The sequence below is a fragment of the Sphaeramia orbicularis genome, chromosome 20 (genome assembly GCF_902148855.1).
Source record: "Sphaeramia orbicularis chromosome 20, fSphaOr1.1, whole genome shotgun sequence".
NCBI classification, from domain to species: Eukaryota; Metazoa; Chordata; class Actinopteri; order Kurtiformes; family Apogonidae; genus Sphaeramia; species Sphaeramia orbicularis.
The window spans coordinates 22907813-22928856 of NC_043976.1; the positions used below are offsets into that span (position 1 = coordinate 22907813).

Consider the following 21044-nt stretch of genomic DNA (forward strand, 5'->3'; position numbering starts at 1 on the left):
GGAGGATCTAAGGACATTAACCCATTTCCTTCATCTACTTTTTTATTTCATTGTTGTTTATTTTCATATGAGGCAACCTTGTTATGATATAGGGATCTACAAATAAAATTGTACTGAATAGATAAAAAAAAAAAAAAAAAAAAAAAAAAAAAAAAAAAGCAGTCCTGAAAGCTGCAAACCACTTTTTTATTATCCATAGAGGTGTTGATGTGTGTTGGAGTATTTGTAAGTGACGTAAGCAGCAGCTGTAGGTTTTATTCTACACATTAACCCCTTCAGTGGCTCCACTTTGTTAACCTTATTCTACATGACTTTGTTTATAGCTTTTTGCAGTGACGTCACCACAACACGAGTATTACTGCAATAACAAAACCAACACATTCCACCTGAAACATCCCCTCCATAACCCCCCCCCCCCCCCCCCCACTCTGATCCCCCTCAACCCGGGCTCCTTCCTCAGCCTCCTGCCGCTCCACACGCTGCATCAGCTGATCAGTCACGTGGTCCCGTGTCATGGGTCAGCCTTTGCAAAATGGAGTTGTCTGAGTCTGTGCAGAGAGGACTCCAGTCTCTCGCCGATCCGTCCTCCTTCGACCATAGCGGCTTCTCGGTGCTGGTGGACGTGTCTTTCCGGAGCCTGCTGTCCTCTCACTCGGACCCTGGAGTCCTCGGTGAGCTGCTGCGTCTGTGCGCCACTGCCGCCGCTTTTGTCTCCGTCTCTGCTTCCGGTTTTTTCTTCCCCCCCCTCCCCTCCGCTGTGTACGGATTGTGTAGCCTAGAGGATCTGCTTCGATATTTTTGCTGTTTTTATTCCGTTACGCGCCGCCGGCTGCACCAAACTGGACTCCCTGTGTTTATTTACATGACGCGTAACTGCGCTTTAAAGAGGAAAACCGGTTGCGCACACATCCGCCCATCAGCTGCACCGAGGAGATCTGAGGCTTTTCTGCTGCCTGCTTTGCATTCAGCAGCAGTCACACATTCAGACAGCTACTCGGGCTGCCTTTTGTCATTTAAACCCGCACTTGGACTAGTCAGCACATTAGAAACACTATGCTATACCATTAGAACCAGCCTCCATTAGTCACCAGTGACAGTGGATACACATTTGGGGCTTGGATTGAATGGGCAGTGGGATCTGTCTTGCTGATTTGGATCCATCAACAAAAATATTAACCTATGAAGACCCAGTGCTACTTTGTATAAACATTTTTCTCTTTGTTTAATCCTTTCTTATGTGATTATCACTGTTACTACAATGTTATCCTCTCCATTTTGCATTTATTTCAGTGAAAATCAGGTATTTTCCGGTATTTATTTTACTCATCATGCACTTTAATCATCATGCTGAGATGATATTTGAGGGTTGTCATACCAAAACCGGAGAAAACTTGAGAAAAGTGGCTTTATCTGTAAAATCGATCATTAACTGAAGTGTCTCCATGATCCAACTCCATGGGTTTTACTGGTGAATCAATGTTGTAGAAGATGACTGTGTTTCCATGGTAACTACAGATTCTCTGAACGTCCAAATGAGTCATTTCTCTCTATTAATTCTTTTTTTTATGTGATTTATCACTATTTATCATAATATTATCCTCTCCATTTTGCATTTGTTTCAGTGAAAATCAGGCGTTTATTTTACTGATCATGTACTTTAATCATCATGCTGAGATGATATTTGAGGGTTATCACACCAAAAACAGAGAAAACTTGAGAAAAACTGGCTTTATCAGTCAAATCTATCATTAACTGAACATAAACCAAGTGTCTCCATCCACTATCATTGATCCAACTCAATGGGTTTTACTGGTGAATTGATGTTGTAGAAGATGACTGTGTTTCCACGTTCACTACGAAGCCTCTGAACGTCCAAATGGGTCATATCTGATGACCATGAAAAGATGACAAACTGTATTTTACACCAATTATTTACATATATTGACAGAATTATTGGCTCTAAAGTGATTAAACATTTTAGATCAGTAGATGCTTTTGGACACTGGTGTATATTTGGGTCTTTATGGGTCAAAGGTAGTCATTAGAAACATGCTATACCATTAGAATCAGCCTCCATTAGTCAACAGTGACAGTGGATACACATTTGGGGCTTGGATTGAATGGGCAGTAGGATCTGTCTTACTGATATGGCTCCATCAGCTAAATTCTTAACCCATAAAGACCCAATGCTACTTTTGTGAAAGTTCATATATTAATTTGTCTCTCTGTTTAATCCTTCTTGTGTGATGCATCACTATTTATTCAAATATTATCCTCTCCATTTTGCATTTATTTCAGTGAAAGTCAGGTATTCTTGGATATTTATTTTTACTGATCATGTACTTTAAACATGCTGAGATTACAGTTGAGGGTTATACCAAAAAACTTAAGAAAAAGTGACTTTATCAGTAAAATCTATCATTAACTGTTCGTGTCTCCGTCCACTGTCATTGATTCAACTCCATGGGTTTTACTGGTGAATCAATGTTGTAGAAGATGACTGTTTCCACGGTAACTACAGAGCCTCTGAATGACAAATTGCATTTTACACCAATTCTTTACATGTATCGATAGGATTAGTGGCTCTAAAGTGATTAAACATTTTAGATCAGTAGATGCTTTTGGACTCTGGTGTATATTTGGGTCTGTATGGGTTAAAGGTAGTCATTAGAAACACTGTGCTATACCATTAGAATCAGCCTCCATTAGTCACCAGTGACAGTGGATACACATTTGGGGCTTGGATTGAATGGGCAGTGGGATCTGTCTGGCTTTAGGTTTACAGTCTATATATCAAGAATGCAAATTGACAGTGTGTTTGGCCACCTCTTGGTATCTGCTTCTGTTCCAACTTCAGCATTCCAGCTAAACAAAATGTAGAGAAAGTGGCCTAAAATGTTCCCAACACAGATAAACAAAGGGGCCACTGGCTGTTGCAGCTGAGGGGCCCATTCACATGCAAATCATCATTGATTTCCATTCGAAACGTCAATCCGTGGCGCACAAGTATGGATTGCAAACCCGCGTCATTTGTACCAATAAAACGTCGTGTCTACTCCGAGGATAAAGAGAAAGGCTGCGTGTTTTCTGCAGGGTGGCATCCTCCTGCTCACGCCATGCTTGTCCTTTTTGGTTCCAGATCAGCCCGAGCTCAAGCAGATCGACCAGATCCTGCTGAAACAGAGCCATGCTGCTGCGACCACCTTCATACTGGAGGCGGTCAAACAAAACGCAGACAAGTCGACGATAAGGTAGGCGTGGAGGGTTTCCTGTGAACCGCACACACGCTCGCACAGTGGATCATAGATTATCTAAAAATAGCCATCTGTCAAACCATTAGTTGACAGTTGGCTACAGTGAACAATGTACGTGTACGACACACACAGGAAATAATTGTTCCAGTCCTGTTGCATGCACACTTACCTTGCCTTGCAGAAAACTCTGTCAGCAATAGACTTAATCATCGGTAATTAAATCTTGTCTTAGCCTGTTTCTTGCAAAATACTGTGGGCTGAACGCAGCTAAGCAGTGTGACCCAAACCAGGTCATTGTGTTCTCTGAAGCCATTAGAATGAGTTCGACATGCTGTGATATTTTTCTGGGTGTGTGGCCTTTATGTCCCAGATTAGTTTACCCAGTATGTGAACTAACAAGAATCTCACTTGGATTGGATGTGACTAACAGTGTCTGCAACTTTTATGAAGCATGAATCAGATTAAAATCAAATGAATTGCAGCTGGCAGAACTGGATCAATAGGAGGATTTGATCAAATGTGTTATCTCTTTGGAATCAATGCTGCAGCATTTTATTTATTTATTGTTTTTTTGTTTTTTTTTTTGCAACTAGTCAAGTCAGTAAATGGATCTGATTATCACCAGGTTTTCAGGAAATAAAATGCAAACTCCTATGGTGTTGATGCCTCCTACAGTCGCAGAAAAAATTATTAGACCATCAAAAGTCATCAGAAACAATAGCTATGCAAATCAAGTACTAACTCCTGTGTGTATCATGTGACTAAAACAGACAGAAAAGAAAACATGGAATGCCTAAAAGCACTGTTTTTGGCAGTTCAGTGCCGTAGCTATTGATGCAAGAACTGAAGTGATTTTGGTTATTATCAAGAAAACATGGAAAATGGATAGATATCAGCTCTGACATTAAACTCTTATGAGCTCTTTTTGTTGTTATCATTATATTTGTCCAAATAAATGTACCTTTAGTTGTACCAGGTATTAAAATGAACAAGAAATGGAAGAAAACACTATATAGATAATAAAAACCACTTGGAATTGTAGTTTAGTATAGTCAGTTATTTATGTATGCCATGACAAACACTTGTGCTGTCCTGTGTTTCTCAATATTTTAAAATCACATTTGTGTAGATAAAATATTAACAGAATTTTAATCAACATTCTTAACTTGTAAGAATATTTGCCCTCTTGCAGTCCTTTTGGATGCTGGTAGTATTGGTGTTATTTCTAATAATTTAAGCACAGGAATAATAAGTGATTTGTAAATGCATCACATCTGTATTGAAGTGCTGTTGTTGTGTTGTTGCTGCTGTTACAGCTCCTGCCTTGAAGAACTAACACTCAGTGCAGAGAGAATAGACGTATTCTACAGTGCATACCAGGTGACATTTGATGGACTTATTTGTTTCCTGTCTTAGCTGTGGCTGGAGTAACTAAGAGTGATTAATGCTTGTTGTGTTTTACAGAAGCATAAAAAAGAGCTGGAACGTTTATTAGCAAGGTAAGAATGATAATAACTGAAAAAAATATTATTAAGGTAAGACTGGAGCTGTAGTAAAGAGAGAAGGGTTGTCTTCAGGTTCACTAGTCTGTAAATATGGTCTTTACATATTTATTAAATAAAATGTTTTATATTTGATGACGTAAACATTAAGGTCAGAGTTTGTTCATTGTAATCTACTGTACACATTCTGCTCATGGTAAGGATATAAATTGGAAAAACGAGTCTCACCTTCAAGTTTGGGAATAATCACATCTGAAATCTGCAGAAAATGGGGCATCTAAGAAAAAAGGGTGACAGAGGTTTGCATGGACATCCTGCAAACATGGAATAACTGCCGTAATAAACAGAGCAACAGTGATCAAACAAACCACAAGAAGTATTTTAGTCACAGAAATCAGATATGATGAGCAAAATGTTGGAGCTTGACTTTATTATTAGCTGAATGTGTTTTCGTTTTTCTTCTCAAATCCTCAATAAGACATAGATTTCCCTTCCTGCGTCTTTGATTGGCTAATGGGGCTGCACCTCTTGTCTTATAGCATAGGAAGGAGACCACCTGTGATCACTGATGTCTCATGGCGTCTTCAATACCACATGAAGGTACATAACCCAGCTTCTAGAGCACTTATCATGTTTTTGCAGCTTCATTTGTGGTGTCTAAACTTAAATATCCTCCTCCTCCAGAGCGCACAGGTCGATAAAGTCAACGAGCCTTTCTACCTGATATCACTGAACACTGAGGTAAACCGCAGCTGGAACTAACCTCCGGACATTTTAGGGGGTCGGCAGGTGTGTTTGTGTGTGTGGTAAATATAGCTGTGTGTGTGTTCCTTTATTAGAAGGATGGAGCCCCGGAAGATATCAACTTCACCTGCACAGTGGAGCAGCTCCAGGTAGAGGATGGTTTCTGTACAGCCGGTGTCACATGCGTCAGACTTTAATCCAGTTCATTTTTGTACTAGAATCAGACAATAAAAATAGAAGTAATCGTCTCATTGAAGTGGTTACTGATCGTTCTTTTTGCTCTTAAAGCGGGAACGCTCCCAAAGAAATAAGGTCTATTAAACTGTCTTATCCGCGCGTCCTGCGTAAAGTCCCTTCGATGTGTTTTTTTGTGCGTAATTCAGACTCTCTATCTATCACTTTGTCGACACAGTGTTCCCTTTCATTTTGGGCTGCCGCCAAACCTTGAATGTAAAATGAACTGGGCCAAGAGATTTTATAGTTGGCATTAAAAGTTAACCTCGCCTCTGCAGGCTATAAAGTGAAAATATGGACATGATATTTAGTGTCACTGCCTTTTATATGATTATAGTTTCATCATGGCGGCGGGGGTTTCTTTTTTTCTACGTTGCAAGGATGTCAGATTTGACTTGAATTTAATAAATGAAGGAAATAAAATACAAAAATTCGGTCGAATTCTTGACTTGTTGCTGCAGCTGTAAATATTCTGTTGGCAGTAGCGTTTTAGTTTATCTCCCATTAGATATGACAGTGAATTTATTGACTTTTATTCCTCCTGTTTGTACTCTTTGTTGCAGGATTTGGTGGGAAAACTGAAAGACGCTGCCAAGAGCATGGAGAAAGCCAGTCAGATGTGATACCGGTGTCTGGTTTCATGCCTTTTCTCCACCACAAAGCACTGAACTCCACCGTTTTCCAGCGGCATTGCTCATCTCTTTATATCTTCTTTTGTACCTGAGCATGACAGTATTAGAAATGTCATTAAAATTCTGTTTTAATAAACGTGTAAAAAATATCCTCATGGTGTGAATAATTTCTCTTGAAGATTTGCTTCCACAGAAGCACATATGCTGGCTGTGTTTGTCTAATATTCTTATGGGAAAGTATTTAATAAACGCACTTGATGCTGTTTTAAGATGCAGGTTTGTCTCAGTCAGATGTGGAACATTTTGTCTGAATATGGGGGCAATGATGTATCTGGTAGGCATGTGTTTTGTCAACACATACCAGCCTGAAAAGGATTTTTGTCATAGTTGCGTGACAGGAGTGTATTTTCTTTCCTGCAGCATTTGTTGGTATAAGGCTCAGTCCAGTTTTTGTGCAGGACTCGGACTGAAGGGGTCTATATATATATATATATATATATATATATATATATATATATATATATATATATATATATATATATATATATATATATATATATATATATATATATACACACACACACACACATATATATATATATATATAAGACGCGCCACAGATACGTGACTCCAATTGATGTTGAGGAATTCCAGGTCTCTTTTTTTTGTCGCCTTTCTCCAGACGTGTGTGTCCACCTCATGTGAAAGTTCAAAGCACCTCAGCTGAAGCTCCACGACGGCTCAGATTCCATAAACATCCGAGATGCCTTCATTTTCAGGGGCGATGGCCGATGGATAAAGGCTCCAATTCATCAAGTGGAAGTTGCTGCAGATTTTTTTTTTATTGTTGTTGTTGTCTTTGCAGATGTCAGGAGGACAGCCCGTGACAAAGGCTTGACAGCCATTTGTCACTTGGATGCGTTTTAACCAAGCGCGGGGTTCTTAAACGCAACGATCAGCGCAGATAAATAAAACGCTAAACGCTGACCTGGTGGAGTCCGAACCCAAGGGGATACGGGTTTTACTGAGCGGACTGGACGGGCAAAAAGACTTGAACCTCTGTAAGTGCTTGAACTGGTGTTATTTTTAACATCACATAGACAAGGACACACCATCAGTAGCCTTCTTTAGACACAATCACAATCACAATGCCATTTGAGCAAAAGTAGGAGAGCATACATGTTTGCACACGGCTTGTCTTTTTGTGCAGATGAGCGCATGAAACCCTATGAATATGCATTATGGGTTATTTTTTTTAATAATGCGTCATACATTAGAAAGACCAGAATAGCCTACGCCGAAAGCCGTATTTTTAGTCTCTTTAATGTGTGTCAACTCTGTTTAAGTCCAACACAACTACTGGAAGATTCATGACACGTTTGGTTAAAAGCTCCAAAAACGTGCATGTGTGTTTTTCGTGTGTTATTTTCTATCATGCGTAGTAGATTGGGAAAAACAGCATACACCGACAGTAATTCCTAGGCACCCTTAAGCAAGAGACCACGTGACCAAAGCGGGGCGGTCGAACTACAAGCCATTTTGGGGACGGTGTCAGTTTCCACGGAGCACACACACACTGCTGCATTTTACTGGGGGTGAAGCGGATATTTTGGAGGCAAAGTTATCGGTGCCGAAGTGGAAGCCTTCCCGAGCCGAAGCCGGACGAGCGAGCTCTTCCGAAAGCGAGAATCGGATACGCACGGAACGCGCAAGAGGCGAGGAAAAGAGGGAGTTTTTATTCGCACATCTGAAATGCGCTCCGGTCCGCCGTGCGCTCTCCGCCACTGACAGCGTCTGCAGCCTGCTTCAAGATGGCGGCTCGGCTCCTATTCATTTTCTGCTGATCTGCCTCCCAACTTTCATTGTCTAGTCGCCTCAAGACCCACCGATTCCCAGCCGAGCCTCCAGGTACGTGTTCTTCGATATCGTCTCTAACTAACGGGTGGAGAAGGCGCGGTTTCGGGTGGGTGCTTTAGTGTTTTTGTCCGTACCGATCCAGCGGTGGATGTGGAGCTTTCAACGGTGGCTGCGGCGATCACCGACGTGGAGCTCCGTGTGTGTCTGCGCACCACTTTTTCCCCCCGTAAAAGATGTTCCCCACACGGACTCCGAAGCGAATTAAGACCCACGAACACGCAATATCACATGTTGTGGTGTCCAGCCGTGCGTGCGTATAAGTTTGGAAGCGGATGGGGTTTGGATTGGGTCGTTTGGATTTATGTAAAGTGGGAGATCTCGGTCGAAACTGGCTGGATTGGCTGAGATGGTAACGGCAGCAAGTGATCCAAACGGTCTTTATGCGCCTATATTTCCATACACCGCCTTCAATTTATAGAATTAGGATGTTTAGGGTGTTAGGATTTGGGTGTTATGTGGGTTTGGGGCGTTTGGAGCCAAATGTTGGATTTATTAACTTAACTTGGATTGCTCCCATAAACGTGTCAAGCAGGCAACCGATTTCATTTGTGCATAAATGTTTCATGACGCCTGCTTGATAAACACTGGATCGTCGTTATACACGCACTATAGTTGTTTATGGATTGTGCCATGATTATGTTGATTATAAGAGATGGTTGTTTTTTTTTTATTATGACATGTTAAAAATAAGGGACGACTGGTGTTTCAGGGGTACAAAGAGCTGCTTGTGTCTCAGCCAAAGCGCCGGTAATTAGACTTTAATTCCCATGGTCTGTGGTAAAGTATAGACTGTTATTTGTTGTTGATGCTCATTGTGGATTTCCATATTTTCTCTTTAACGTGGTTGAAGCACCGTGGGGTTCTTCAGTCTGTGTCTTAACGCACTGGCGGGGATGAAGCAGGGGTGTTCCCTCTTGGGGGAAATTATCATTTTACTCGTGGATGCTGTTACGCACCTTATGTCTGATTAAATGGTGAAAATTCCTGTATTTACTTTGCCTCCAGGTTGACAGCTTCACGTGCTGTGGGTTAGATGTGGTAAATCCAGCCTGTGTTTGCATCAGAACCATGAGAATGAGCCCCGGTTTGTTTTGACTGAACTGGTTCTGAGTCATGTTCTCTCTTCTCAATCTCCACTTAATTATTTCTCCATGTTCTGATTCGTCCAGCGGTGGTTGGGTGAGGTTTTTGTTTTGCCGATTTTAATTGGGTTATTGGAAGCTGCTGTTGGTTCACTGGTAATGGGGTCCTTTATGAGAGGAACTGCTCGATCTGGGTGGAAAAAAATGAAGGATGACGGGTCACTTCGTTTGTGCTGTTGCTATTTTGGATGAAGATCGACTAGTTGGGTCTGAATTAATTGTTCATCCAATTGGTATCAAATCCGGACTGTATCTGAACGGATCATTTCTCAAACACATGATGCAAAGTGTTTTTTTTTTTTTTTTTTTTGCATTTCTCTCTGGTTCTCTGTCTCATGGTTGTTGTCTCTTAGTTTTCCATCATATGGTAGAATTCTCTCTCATTGACCTTACATTTACATTTGGATTTATGTGAGTGGGTGATAGACTGGAGCTTTTATAAAGTGTCCACCCAGCTCCCACAGGACACAGTTGTCCAAACACCAGTTAATCGATTAATGGTGCAACAGGCTCCATATGTGGACTATCCAGGTTTGACTCATCCTCTGTCTGTAAATGTGACCCGTCTAAAGGGTCTGCAGCCAAACGAAGAACTCCAAATTACTAAAGTGTGTGTGTGTGTGTGTGTGTGTGTGTGTGTGTGTGTGTGTGTGTGTGTGTGTGTGTGTGTGTGTGGGCTCGGAGCCGTGGGCTGGATCTCCTGGGTCACCCTTTAGATCCACATCTTGGATTACATTTAGACCCGGAGCGACTGGAGGGGCTGTTTTTAAAAGCGTATATAGAGGACATTTTCATTAATCTGGAATACATTTGGATTATTCTTTTCCAGGCTGCCATGATACAGTTGCTTCTTGGCTGGGATGTGTTGATTAAATGAGGAAAAGTCCACTTTAAGTGTGGACTCGGGTGGCTTTGTGCGTCCGGACACAGTCATGTTTGGGTGAAATGCGCACCCACTGTGGACTTTATCCAATTGAACTAAATGCGACTATGGTATTAAATAACTAAGTGTGATCGTGTGTGCTCCAACTTCGGCGCAGTCGCTGCTGTCTGGCCATGTTGGTGCTGCACACGGATGATTGTCACGCACACGCCACGAAGAACACGAGCGAGAATAAAGAATAAAGCTGAGATTATTCCCCTGAGTGGGACACCGTGAACCCTCACCCACAAACATCTACCACGGTTATGTTTACGACTGGGATCTTGGCTGGATTCGTTCCCTGTCAGTGGAAAACCCACGCAGCCCGTTGAACCGATACGGGCTTTTTCTTTTTTTTTTTTTTTTTTTTTCCTCCACAAAATGGCAGCCGTGTTGTCGGCAGCCTGGCAGTCCAGCGGCTGCGTGATCCCAGGGACGAGGGAGCCTCCGATCCCGCTCGTTCCCGCTCCCCACACCCACAGACCCCCGTGTTGTTGTTTTGGTTGGAGACCCCGCCCGGTTCTGGTCACTGGCGGCCGGCCATGTGGGCTAAAACAGCAAAGGAGTTGCCATAGAAACGCTCAGGTTTCCCCCGCCGTCGCCTATGTGGCACACACCTGACGCAGCCAATGGGTGTCTCCCATCACCCCGTGTTCACCCACGCGCACCACGGGGCGTCACGGACCACGACTTCTATAATATTTTACACTTTAAACTTTACATTTTCGGGTAAATTCCTGATTCTAATCTTAAAGGGTGACAAAAATGCACAAAATATGCAACACTAAGTGGGTGGAAAAATCCACGCGCACACAGATGCGCATTTTATCTGGATTTGTGTTTGATGCAGAAGTGATCGGATTTATTTGAGTCTATTTGTTGTGTGTCTTTCAAGAGTTCAGGCAGATTTATCGCTATTAATTTCCACCAGAACAGCTCTAGATGTAGAATACACGCAGCATTAGTTGTCTCCCCCCCCCTCCCCCCAGGTGTCTGTGCCATGCAGACTTTGGTTTAAGACTGTCTCTGTGTCCATGTGTTAAAGGACTCTGATCCACGCGCACAGCTCCTTCGATCCACAGGACAGTGATTGATTTATGATCATCCACGGAGCCTCAGTCCGGTGACTCCGTGGTGATGTTGCCCATCAATCTGCCACCGTGGACCTCCCCCACTTTGGTTATTAGTGGATTAGCATAAAAGATGATGTTGCTTTAACGCAGTCGAACAAACAGCAGAGCCTCCTTTTCTCTCCAAATGGTTCTCCCAGTTGCGCAGTAAAAAAACAAAACAAAAACAAAAACAAAAACTGCAGCCTGATGCTTCCACGCATCCACGCATTGTTTTGACTGGTTGTTGTTTTTTTTTCCCGCGCAGGATTGTTGTTCCTTCCTTTCATCACCATGCATCGGACGACCAGGATAAAGATTACGGAGCTCAATCCTCACCTGATGTGCGTCCTGTGCGGAGGATATTTCATCGACGCCACGACCATCATCGAATGTCTTCACTCATGTGAGCAAACACAATGAAGTCTCCTCTGCTCAGATGGATGGACATGATGAATGTGTTACATCAAGTCCACAGGGGGTTTTTCTTGCACGTGTCTTTGCAAAAACCCTTAAATTCAAGCAGCAGTACCAGGTTATAGAATAGAATAGAATAGAATAGAATAGAATAGAATAGAATAGAATAGAATAGAATAGATGCTTATTGTCACTGTCACAGGAATAATGGAAATCAATTCAGCAGCAAAACACTTAGTGCAAAGAAAAATATTCCACTGAGTATTAAGAAAAAGTAGGAATGTAAGGCTTCAGAATAGAACATTAATACACACATGCTGCTAAAGTAAAGAGTTAGAGCCTGGAGACACTGCAGCAGCACAGCCTAAGGTTGAGGATATCCTCTCAGATTACATCTAATTGTAAGTTGTTTTTTTTTCTTTTCCTTTTTCTATGGTTTGCAGTCTGCAAAATGTGCATCGTGCGCTACCTGGAAACCAGCAAATACTGTCCCATCTGTGATGTACAAGTGCACAAAACCAAGCCTCTGCTCAATATTAGGTGAGAACTGTGGTTAATGTCCATTTCCGACCGAATCACACTGTTGTTGTATGTTCTGTTACATCCTACGCTTATTTTTTTTGTCCTCTTCTTTAATTTGTATTTTTCCGTGGAATTTAAAAAAATGGATTTGAATGTAAAAATGTGTTATTTGACAGACTGGCTCAGTAAGCTCACTTTAGTTTGTGTTGTTTAACAGTATTTCTTGCAGTGGCAGTAGGCAGACAGATCAGGTTGAAAATGTCTTCATTTCCTGTTTGTTTCTTATGAAAAATACGATCAGATGTTTGATTCTACTGAGAAACACTCACAGACCAATTTCATATTTTTCCATACTGTTTCATTTATGTGTTGAAGTGAAAGAAAATATGTTTTACCGGTAAACCAAAGTGTGAAAATTTATTTCCATCTCAGTAGAAGAAAACAGGCCAGGCTGTTGCTTTATTTCCAAATGCTTACAGTTCTTGTCTCCACATCAGACAACTGAGGTTTATTTTTCTTTCTCAAGGTCTGACAAAACTCTACAGGACATTGTGTACAAGCTGGTCCCCGGCCTCTTTAAAAGTAAGATCCTCGCACTGACACTTTCAGTTCCCTTTTTTTTTTGACTCTTTCTCATCTGAACTCATCCATGATATGAACTGATCTGTTAACACTGGATGTAAACTATAGAAAATGCAGCGTTGAGTTGGTATCAGCAGTTGTTGTTTTAGTGTAAAGCATTGCCTTTGTGTTCTGTTTTTACCACTTGATGCTGTTAAATGTCTTTGTCAGCAATGAAATTAACGGCATCATAGTTTTGGAATAATATAACCTCACCGTCGCCTCTGTTATTATTTTCATGTCTGTTTTTCTTGGTAAAACTTGTGTAGGTTTTCAGATATTACTGCATTCGGTGTTGGATCTGCATGTGTTTTATGAAGGTGACAGTGAACAGACTTGTGACGTCGTTTTTTCTTGATGTTTTAGATGAAATGAAGAGGAGGAGAGACTTTTATGCAGATCATCCTGTCGATGGTGAGTTAAAACTCATCTGTATGAATGAGTCTCATTTATAATTTAATAACTTAATGCAGCTGTCACTTAAAACGGCCAAATGACATTTACACTTTTTTATGCTTCATATGAAATTCCACTATATAAATATTTTTTTCTTTGTAAATGAATCGGTGTCTCTTTTTCCTGAAGCCTCAAATGGATCAAATGAAGACCGTGGAGAGGTGGCAGATGAGGACAAAAGAATAATCACAGATGATGAAATCATCAGCCTCTCTATTGAATTCTTTGACCAGAGCAGGTAACGTGATGCTACATGTACATATATTACATCTGGTTCAGAAACCAACACATGTCATTTTAGTTTCTGTATTAATATAATCACACATTTACATAAAAATATTGTTCTTCATAAAATAGAATAAATGTTAATTAATCAAAGTGCGTATTTGTTTGAAGGCATGTTGTCCTTTTGTTACAGTAAAATGAATATCCATCAATGTGAATATTGATTATTTTTCTGTTTAGATTTGGACTGGATCATTATATTAAAGACATTGTCTCCGAAAAGACTCTAATTGAAGAGAATCAAACCAGTTGTTTTTACTCAAACAATGTCCTGTTGTCTTCCCACTGTTTAAACATAAAGAATATCAAACCAAATGTGTCTTGAAATCAGTGATAAACTATTAAATGCACCATTTTTTTCCAGTTTAGAGTTTCACCAGTGATTTATTTTTGATTTAATGTGTACAAATTTCTAAATATTAAGTCATGTCAGATTTTTTTTTCTCTTTTATTATTATTATTTGTGTCAATTCATTATGACAGTCAGCAAAACTTGATAGAAACTGACAAGGAAAACATTTTTAATGGATCAAATGAAAGATTCAAGGGCTGAAAGAAATCACATGTTTTTCATTTAAAAGGGAGACTGCACAAGAATCATGAAAAATCAGTTTTTTATTTTTCTATTGTAGTAGATATTTTTGAGATAAACTTCAAATATAATTTGTTTTTCTTTTTCTGTGCAGGATGGGAGGAGGAGTAGAGGACAAACAGTCTAAAGATCAGGTATTCTGAGATGATTCTGATTATTCTAGTGTTTCACCTTTATTTACCAACTTTAGATGAGTATTAAACATCCTGCAGCTAAGTCATTTGTATTTAACTTTGCGTTTTTGTTGTAAACTCTGTATATTTATTTTTTTACCCATTGGAAACCCAGTGCATTTCAACACAGACTCCATCAAATCCATTGTAAAAGGTACGTTATGTTATTTATGATGTGTTTTTGACCTGTAGGTGGCAAATAAGCGGTACCTTCAGTGTCCTGCAGCCATGACAGTGATGCATCTGAGGAAGTTCCTGCGCAGCAAAATGGACATCCCAAATACCTATCAGGTCAGCTTGAAATTTTTTTTTTTTTTGTAATGTAAAATATTCACCCTAGAATAATGTGTCCTTCCATAAAAACAGGGATATTCTGATTCGTTCACTAGCCTCTGTTCAGAAATATGAACTCTGTTTTATCAAAATCTAACATCACATTTTTTTTTCTCTCCAGGTTGAAGTCATGTATGAAGACGAGCCTCTAAAAGATTACTACACATTAATGGATATAGCATATATCTACACATGGAGACGGGTAAGAGACAGAGTTACACTGGTTTAGTCATGCATCTTATATTACCCATTTATTAAATACATGGATAAATCATTTACTGTATATAAGCCAAATAGGTTTTACTTTAATTATTTGTTACCACCAGCATGAGGACTTTGATCATTTTAGAATTATATTTGCATTATAATATATATAGAGAGTCTGATCCTGCAATTTTCTATTGTTTTTTTTTTTTTTTAACCACTTTTACTTATTCTTTCATAATCTGTCTCATTTCCTTAGTGTATTCATTCGTATGTGGTCCATTTTTAAAGCAGCCTCATCTTTATTAATTTGTTTAATCGATTAAATTAGATTTACATTTAGGTGTTGATCCTGGACAATTTTAAAAAATGCTGTTTATTCTTATATGATTTTTCTATCATTTTTAATTTGATATGGTGTGTTTTCCCTGGTGTACCGTTTTTTCCAAACTACCTTAAGTTGTGCACATGTACATGCAAATCTGAACTTCTCATACATCTGGGTTAATCATTAAAGACCCCAGAACTATTTTTGTGGTGACTTCCAAATTAATTTTTCTTTCTTTTTTTTTTTCCTCTTCCAAATGATTTATTAACATTTATTATAAGATTATCGGAATTTAAATTTGTTATTGAAAATCAGGTATTTTTCTGTGTTTAATTTACTGATCCTGTAGATGTAAAAGGTCAGAGTTAATTCAAAGGTTATTATATCAAAGCAAAATGAATGCAACAATAAGTGTCTCCAACCATGGTCATTTGTTAAACTACAGGGGTTTAATCTGTGAATCTATGTGTTTAAGATCGTGACGTTTCCTTGTTCACTATGGATCCTCTCAACGTCCAAATGTCATATCTGTCATATCTGATGACTGTGAAAAGCGAAGAACCTGCATTTTACCTGAATTAATTAATTGTATTGATAGGATTTGTGTATCAAAAGTTACTAAACATTTTACATCAGTATCAGGTCTTTGAGGGTTAATGATATGTTTTGAAAAAGTCACTTTTTCTTCATTTTTTTCTGTTTTGATATAATATTTGAATTTACTCTTGAGTTTTTATGGAAATCTACATGATCGGTGAGTTAAATGTAGGAAAATGCTTTATTTTACTGAAAAATGCAAAATGCAGTACAGAATAATATAGTATAATAAATGTAGAGAAACTTTTATTTTGTGGTGAGTCAATGTTGCAGAAGATGATGGTGTTTTCATGATCACTATGGAACCTCTGAACGTCCAAATGGGTCATATCTGATGCTGAGAAACTGCATTTTACCTGAATTATTTGCTTGCATTAATAGAAGTTATGAAGAAGTTGTTAAACATTTTTAAATCAGTGGATTCTTTAGGTTGCCAGTGACTGTTTAGATCTTTAAGGGTTAAGGGCTGTTTCTTCAGTTTTCTGTTTGATATTGACATGATTTTTGATGTTTTGACCTTTGAATTTATACTGAGCTTTTACACAAAGCTACATGATCAGAAAATTAAATATAGGAAAATACATTTTGCTGAAAAATGCTAAATACAGGAGAGGCCAATACTGGGGGAAAATGTGGAGAGAAATGTATTTTGTGGTGAATTGATGTTGCAGAAGATGGTGTTTTTATGTTCACTGTGGGATTTCTGAACGTCCAAATGGATCATATATGATGACAATGAAAAGCTGAGAAACTGCATTCTACCTGAATTATTAAATTGATTGATTATTGATAGATGTAGTGGATCAAAAGTTATGAAACATTTTAGATCAGTAGGTGCTTTCAGTCACCAGTGGATGTTCAGATCTTTGAGGGTTAATGATATATTCTGCTGAAAAAGTCCCTTTTTCTTCAGTTTTTTGCTGTTTTTCTATAATGACCTTTGAGTTTACTCTGAGTTTTTATGAACATCTACATGACCAGTAAATTAAATATAGGAAAATACCTTATTTTACTGAAAAATGTAAAAAGGCAGGAGGACAGGACAATATAATAACTGTAGAAAAAAAATGTATTTTGTGGTGAATCGATGTTGCAGAAGATGGTGTTTTCATGTTCAATGTGGAGCCTCTGAACATCCAAAGGGGTCATAACTGATGACAATGAAAAGCTGACAAACTACATTTTACCTGATTGATGGATTATTGATAGAATTAGTGGATCAGAAGTTATGAAACATTTTAGATCAGTAGATGCTTGGTTAATGAGACTATATTTAGCTGAAAAAGTCACTTTTTCTCCATTTTCATGTAACCTTTGTTTACTCTGAGCTTTTATGAACATCTACGTGATCAAATCCAAATCATAACTGTCATAACTGATGCTGAGAAACTGCATTTGACCTGAATTATTAAATTAAAGGCCTATTGATAGAAGTTCAGAATAAGCAGATCACTGAATGCTTTTGGTCACCAGTGGTTGTTCAGGTCTGAAGTGGCAAAGGCAAATTTATTTGTATAGCACCATTCATACACAAGGCAATTTAAAGTGCTTTAATGGCATAGAAACCAATAAAATTACTTAAAAATGATAGACTAATACCAGGACAATAGTGCAATAAAACATTAAACAAAAGGAAAGTGCAAAAAAAGATAAAAATAAAGAAAGAGATTAAAACAATAAGAGGCAGATAAGACAAAAGCTATAACAGTCTTGACTAAAATTAACCCTTTCATGCATAGTAGTCACTATTCAAAGCTGTTCTCTTATATATTCATGGATTTTGTTGTTTTAGTTTTATATTAATTAACACAGTGGATGCTTATGCACCATCCCATATTCATACCATTACTGTAACTTCAACCTGATCGGCTCTAACATGTTTGAGTGTAAATCAGTTGCTTAATATTGTTATTAGACTGTAATTAACAGTTTGTTTTTAAACAAATTATTATTTTTTTTTTCATATTATCTCCATGACGTGGGTCGTGACTAGTATTAGAGTATGTTAAAATGTGAGAAAACATCAGATTAGCAGCATTAAAAATGTTTTTATTTCATAGTTTTCACATAATATATCAGTAAATACATGTTTCTTTGCTTCAAAAATTAAAGGCATGGTGTCCAGCTGAGTGGACATTTTTAGAACTCCATGAAAAAAAGGTTCAGTGGAATTTTTTTTTTCCATGCCTAAAGAAGAATAAAAATACTCTTATAATTATAATTCATGTATGACAGGGTTAAGACTTGAATTGCAGTTAAAATGTTAGAACTGAAAAATAAACTACTCTTCTTATCAAAGGCAGCTGTAAACAAGTGTGTAAAATAAATTTTTCTAATAAGTACTTCATCATTCTGGTATATTTGGTAGTAGTGCTTCATATATTACTAGCACAAACACTATGAACTACTTTTATTGTGTACTTTTGGAAAAATCATACCGCAAAACCCCTGGGTTTTTTCATCCAGAGTAGAGCTTAACCCTTTCATGCATAGTGGTCACTCCAGTGGACAGCTGTTCAAAGCTGTTCTGTTTTACGTATATTCATGGGTTTTGTTGTTTTTTTGTTGTTTTAGCTCCAACACAGTGGATGCTTATGCACCATCACATAACAACATGTATGAGTGTAAATCGTTTGCTTAACATTCTTATTATACTGTAATTTAATTTTTTTTTATTTTTTTTTTTTGGCAGATTATCTCCATGAAGTGAGTAGTGACTAGTACTGGAATATGTTAAAATGTGAGAAAAAGCATCAGATTAGCAGCATTAACAATGTTTTTATTTAATAGTTTTCATACAATATATCAATAAATACATATTTCTTTGCTTCAAAAATTAAATGCATGGTGTCCAGCTGAGTGGACATTTTTTAGAACTCCATGAAAAATAGGTTCATAAGAAAAATTTCAATCGCATTGTTTTTTGGGGGGGTTTTTTTATGCTTAAAAACTAATAAAAACCTTCAGGAAAAAAAAAAAAAATCTTGATTAACCCTTTCATACATACTGGTCACTGCGGTGGACAGTTATTCTCCAGCTGTTCTCTTGTATATTCATGGGTTTTGTTGTTTTAGTTCCATATCAGCTGACACAGCAGACGCTTGTGCACCATCCCATAATACACTGCCATTCATACCATTACTGTAACTTTATGTTCTTGATAAACCTGATCTGCAGTGACATGACTGAGTGTAAATCAGTTGCTAGTTGTTATTAGACTGAAATTAACAGTTTTCTTAAACAAAAAGTTGTTTTTTTTTTTTTTTTTTAAATATTATCTCCATGAAGTGAGTAAGAACTAGTATTAGAATCTGATAAAAGGTGAGAAAACATCAGATTAGCTGCATTAAAAATACTTTTGTTTCTTAGTTTTCTCACAGTTTCACTTTCTGATATTGCGTTTAAATACATGTTTCTTTGCTTCAAAAATTAAACACATGGTGTCCAAATGAGTGGACATTTTTGGAACTCCATAAAAAAGGGTTAATTTAAAAGAATAATAATAATAATTCAATTTCGTTGTTTTTTTTCACGCCTAAAGAGTAATAAAAACACTCCAGAACAAAATCTTGGTAAGGTTCTCATAATTCATGCATGAAAGGGTCACAGACTAACTTCCCTGCTGTTTCCTCCACAGAACGGACCCCTGCCCCTAAAGTACCGGGTCCGACCCAACTGTAAAAAGATGAAGGTGAGTCACGCGCAGCAGGAGGGCCAGAACAACGCCAGCAGATCCGGACCCGAGAGCGACTCCGCCAGCGACAAAGCCGGGAGTCCCGCCGGGGCCCCGTCCACGTCCACGTCCTCGTCGCTGCCGAGCCCCGGAACACCGGCCCAGTCCCCGCACGCGCAGCTCCCGCACGGCCCCGTTAACGGAACACCGGCCGCCGCCAACCCCCCGCCCCCACCGCCGCCGCTCAACCCCCCCCGACCCTTCACCCAGTTCTCCGGGGGAAACGGCCCCAACACCGGCGGCGGCAAAGCGCGGAAGGTGACCCTGAACGGATCCTCCACGACCTCCGGATGACGAACCGGACCGGACCGGACCAGCCAACGCCAGACTCCCGCTCAGCTAAAAATGTTTCCATGCCAACGTAGTTCCATTGTGTAGAGGACGTTCTCTCTCTCTCTCTCTCTCTCTCTCTCTCTCTCTCTCTCTCTCTCTCTCTCTCTCTCTCTCTCTCTCTCTCTCTCTCTCTCGCTCTCTCTCTCTCTCTCTCTCTCTCCTCTCTCTCTCTCTCTCTCTCTCTCTCTGTCCATTTGTTGTTCTAAATATTATGGCATCATCATATGTAAGTTTAAAGTAGTGGAATCAGAGACATTTCAATAAAAGGAATGAGGTGAAAAATGAAAGGAGACATTCTCAATATGTGGAGGTGGAAGGAAGGACAAGCATTTATCCCCTTTTTAAAGCTGCATCTTTATTTTACAGAAGTGACTGAAGATAGTCTTTTATATTTTAACTTTTTATTTCCAGTTACACGTGTCTTTCATGATTCTTTCCTGTGCGTTGGGGTGTTTTCCAGGTCAGCTCACACATGCATGCTCATGGTAACACTTGGTTTATGATGGATGATTATCCTGCCCATGCAGACGTGGAACATGTTCACGGGTGTTTCTCTGAGGAAAGCAGCATAAGCAGTGTGCTTTGGAAAGAACTGTGTATTATAATAATAATGATGATAATAATAATAAGAATAGTGCTGTTGGCTTAGGCCTATGGGGGGAGGAAAACAACTTTACTTTGCCTTTTACTGGAAAAAAAAAAAGTCAGTTTTTCTGTAGCTGCAGTGGAATCTGCTTATTCTCCACGTCTTTAAGCATTTCCAGAATCCACGTGTAAATAAAAACAAAATGCATATTTAATCAGCGATTATCTCTTCTCCCCTTCTGTTCTGATGGAATGACTTGGGCTTTTCAGCTCCATTTCATGCTCAATGACCGATGTTTTGATGTCTCCCGTGTTTTACGTATTTGTATCGCTCGATTGTATGGACAACTTATTGTATTGTTACTGTTGCACAGTATAAAACATCTAAATAAAACATTTTACACTTACA

The 21044-nt window shown here is 39.0% G+C and overlaps 1 protein-coding gene across 1 annotated transcript; it reads left to right on the forward strand.

Moving 5' to 3' along the window:
* Positions 1–492: 492 nt before the first annotated feature.
* Positions 493–20199, forward strand: LOC115411723 (polycomb complex protein BMI-1-A-like). Its single transcript, XM_030123939.1, is given in 18 exon segments — positions 493–671; positions 3140–3251; positions 4571–4753; positions 5296–5356; positions 5441–5497; positions 5596–5649; positions 6298–6353; positions 8237–8274; positions 8366–8449; positions 11725–11862; positions 12317–12413; positions 12922–12977; positions 13383–13430; positions 13602–13710; positions 14444–14483; positions 14715–14813; positions 14977–15057; positions 19622–20199. Coding segments are annotated over 18 exon segments (1842 nt in total). The 5' UTR covers positions 493–532; the 3' UTR covers positions 20012–20199.
* Positions 20200–21044: the final 845 nt, after the last annotated feature.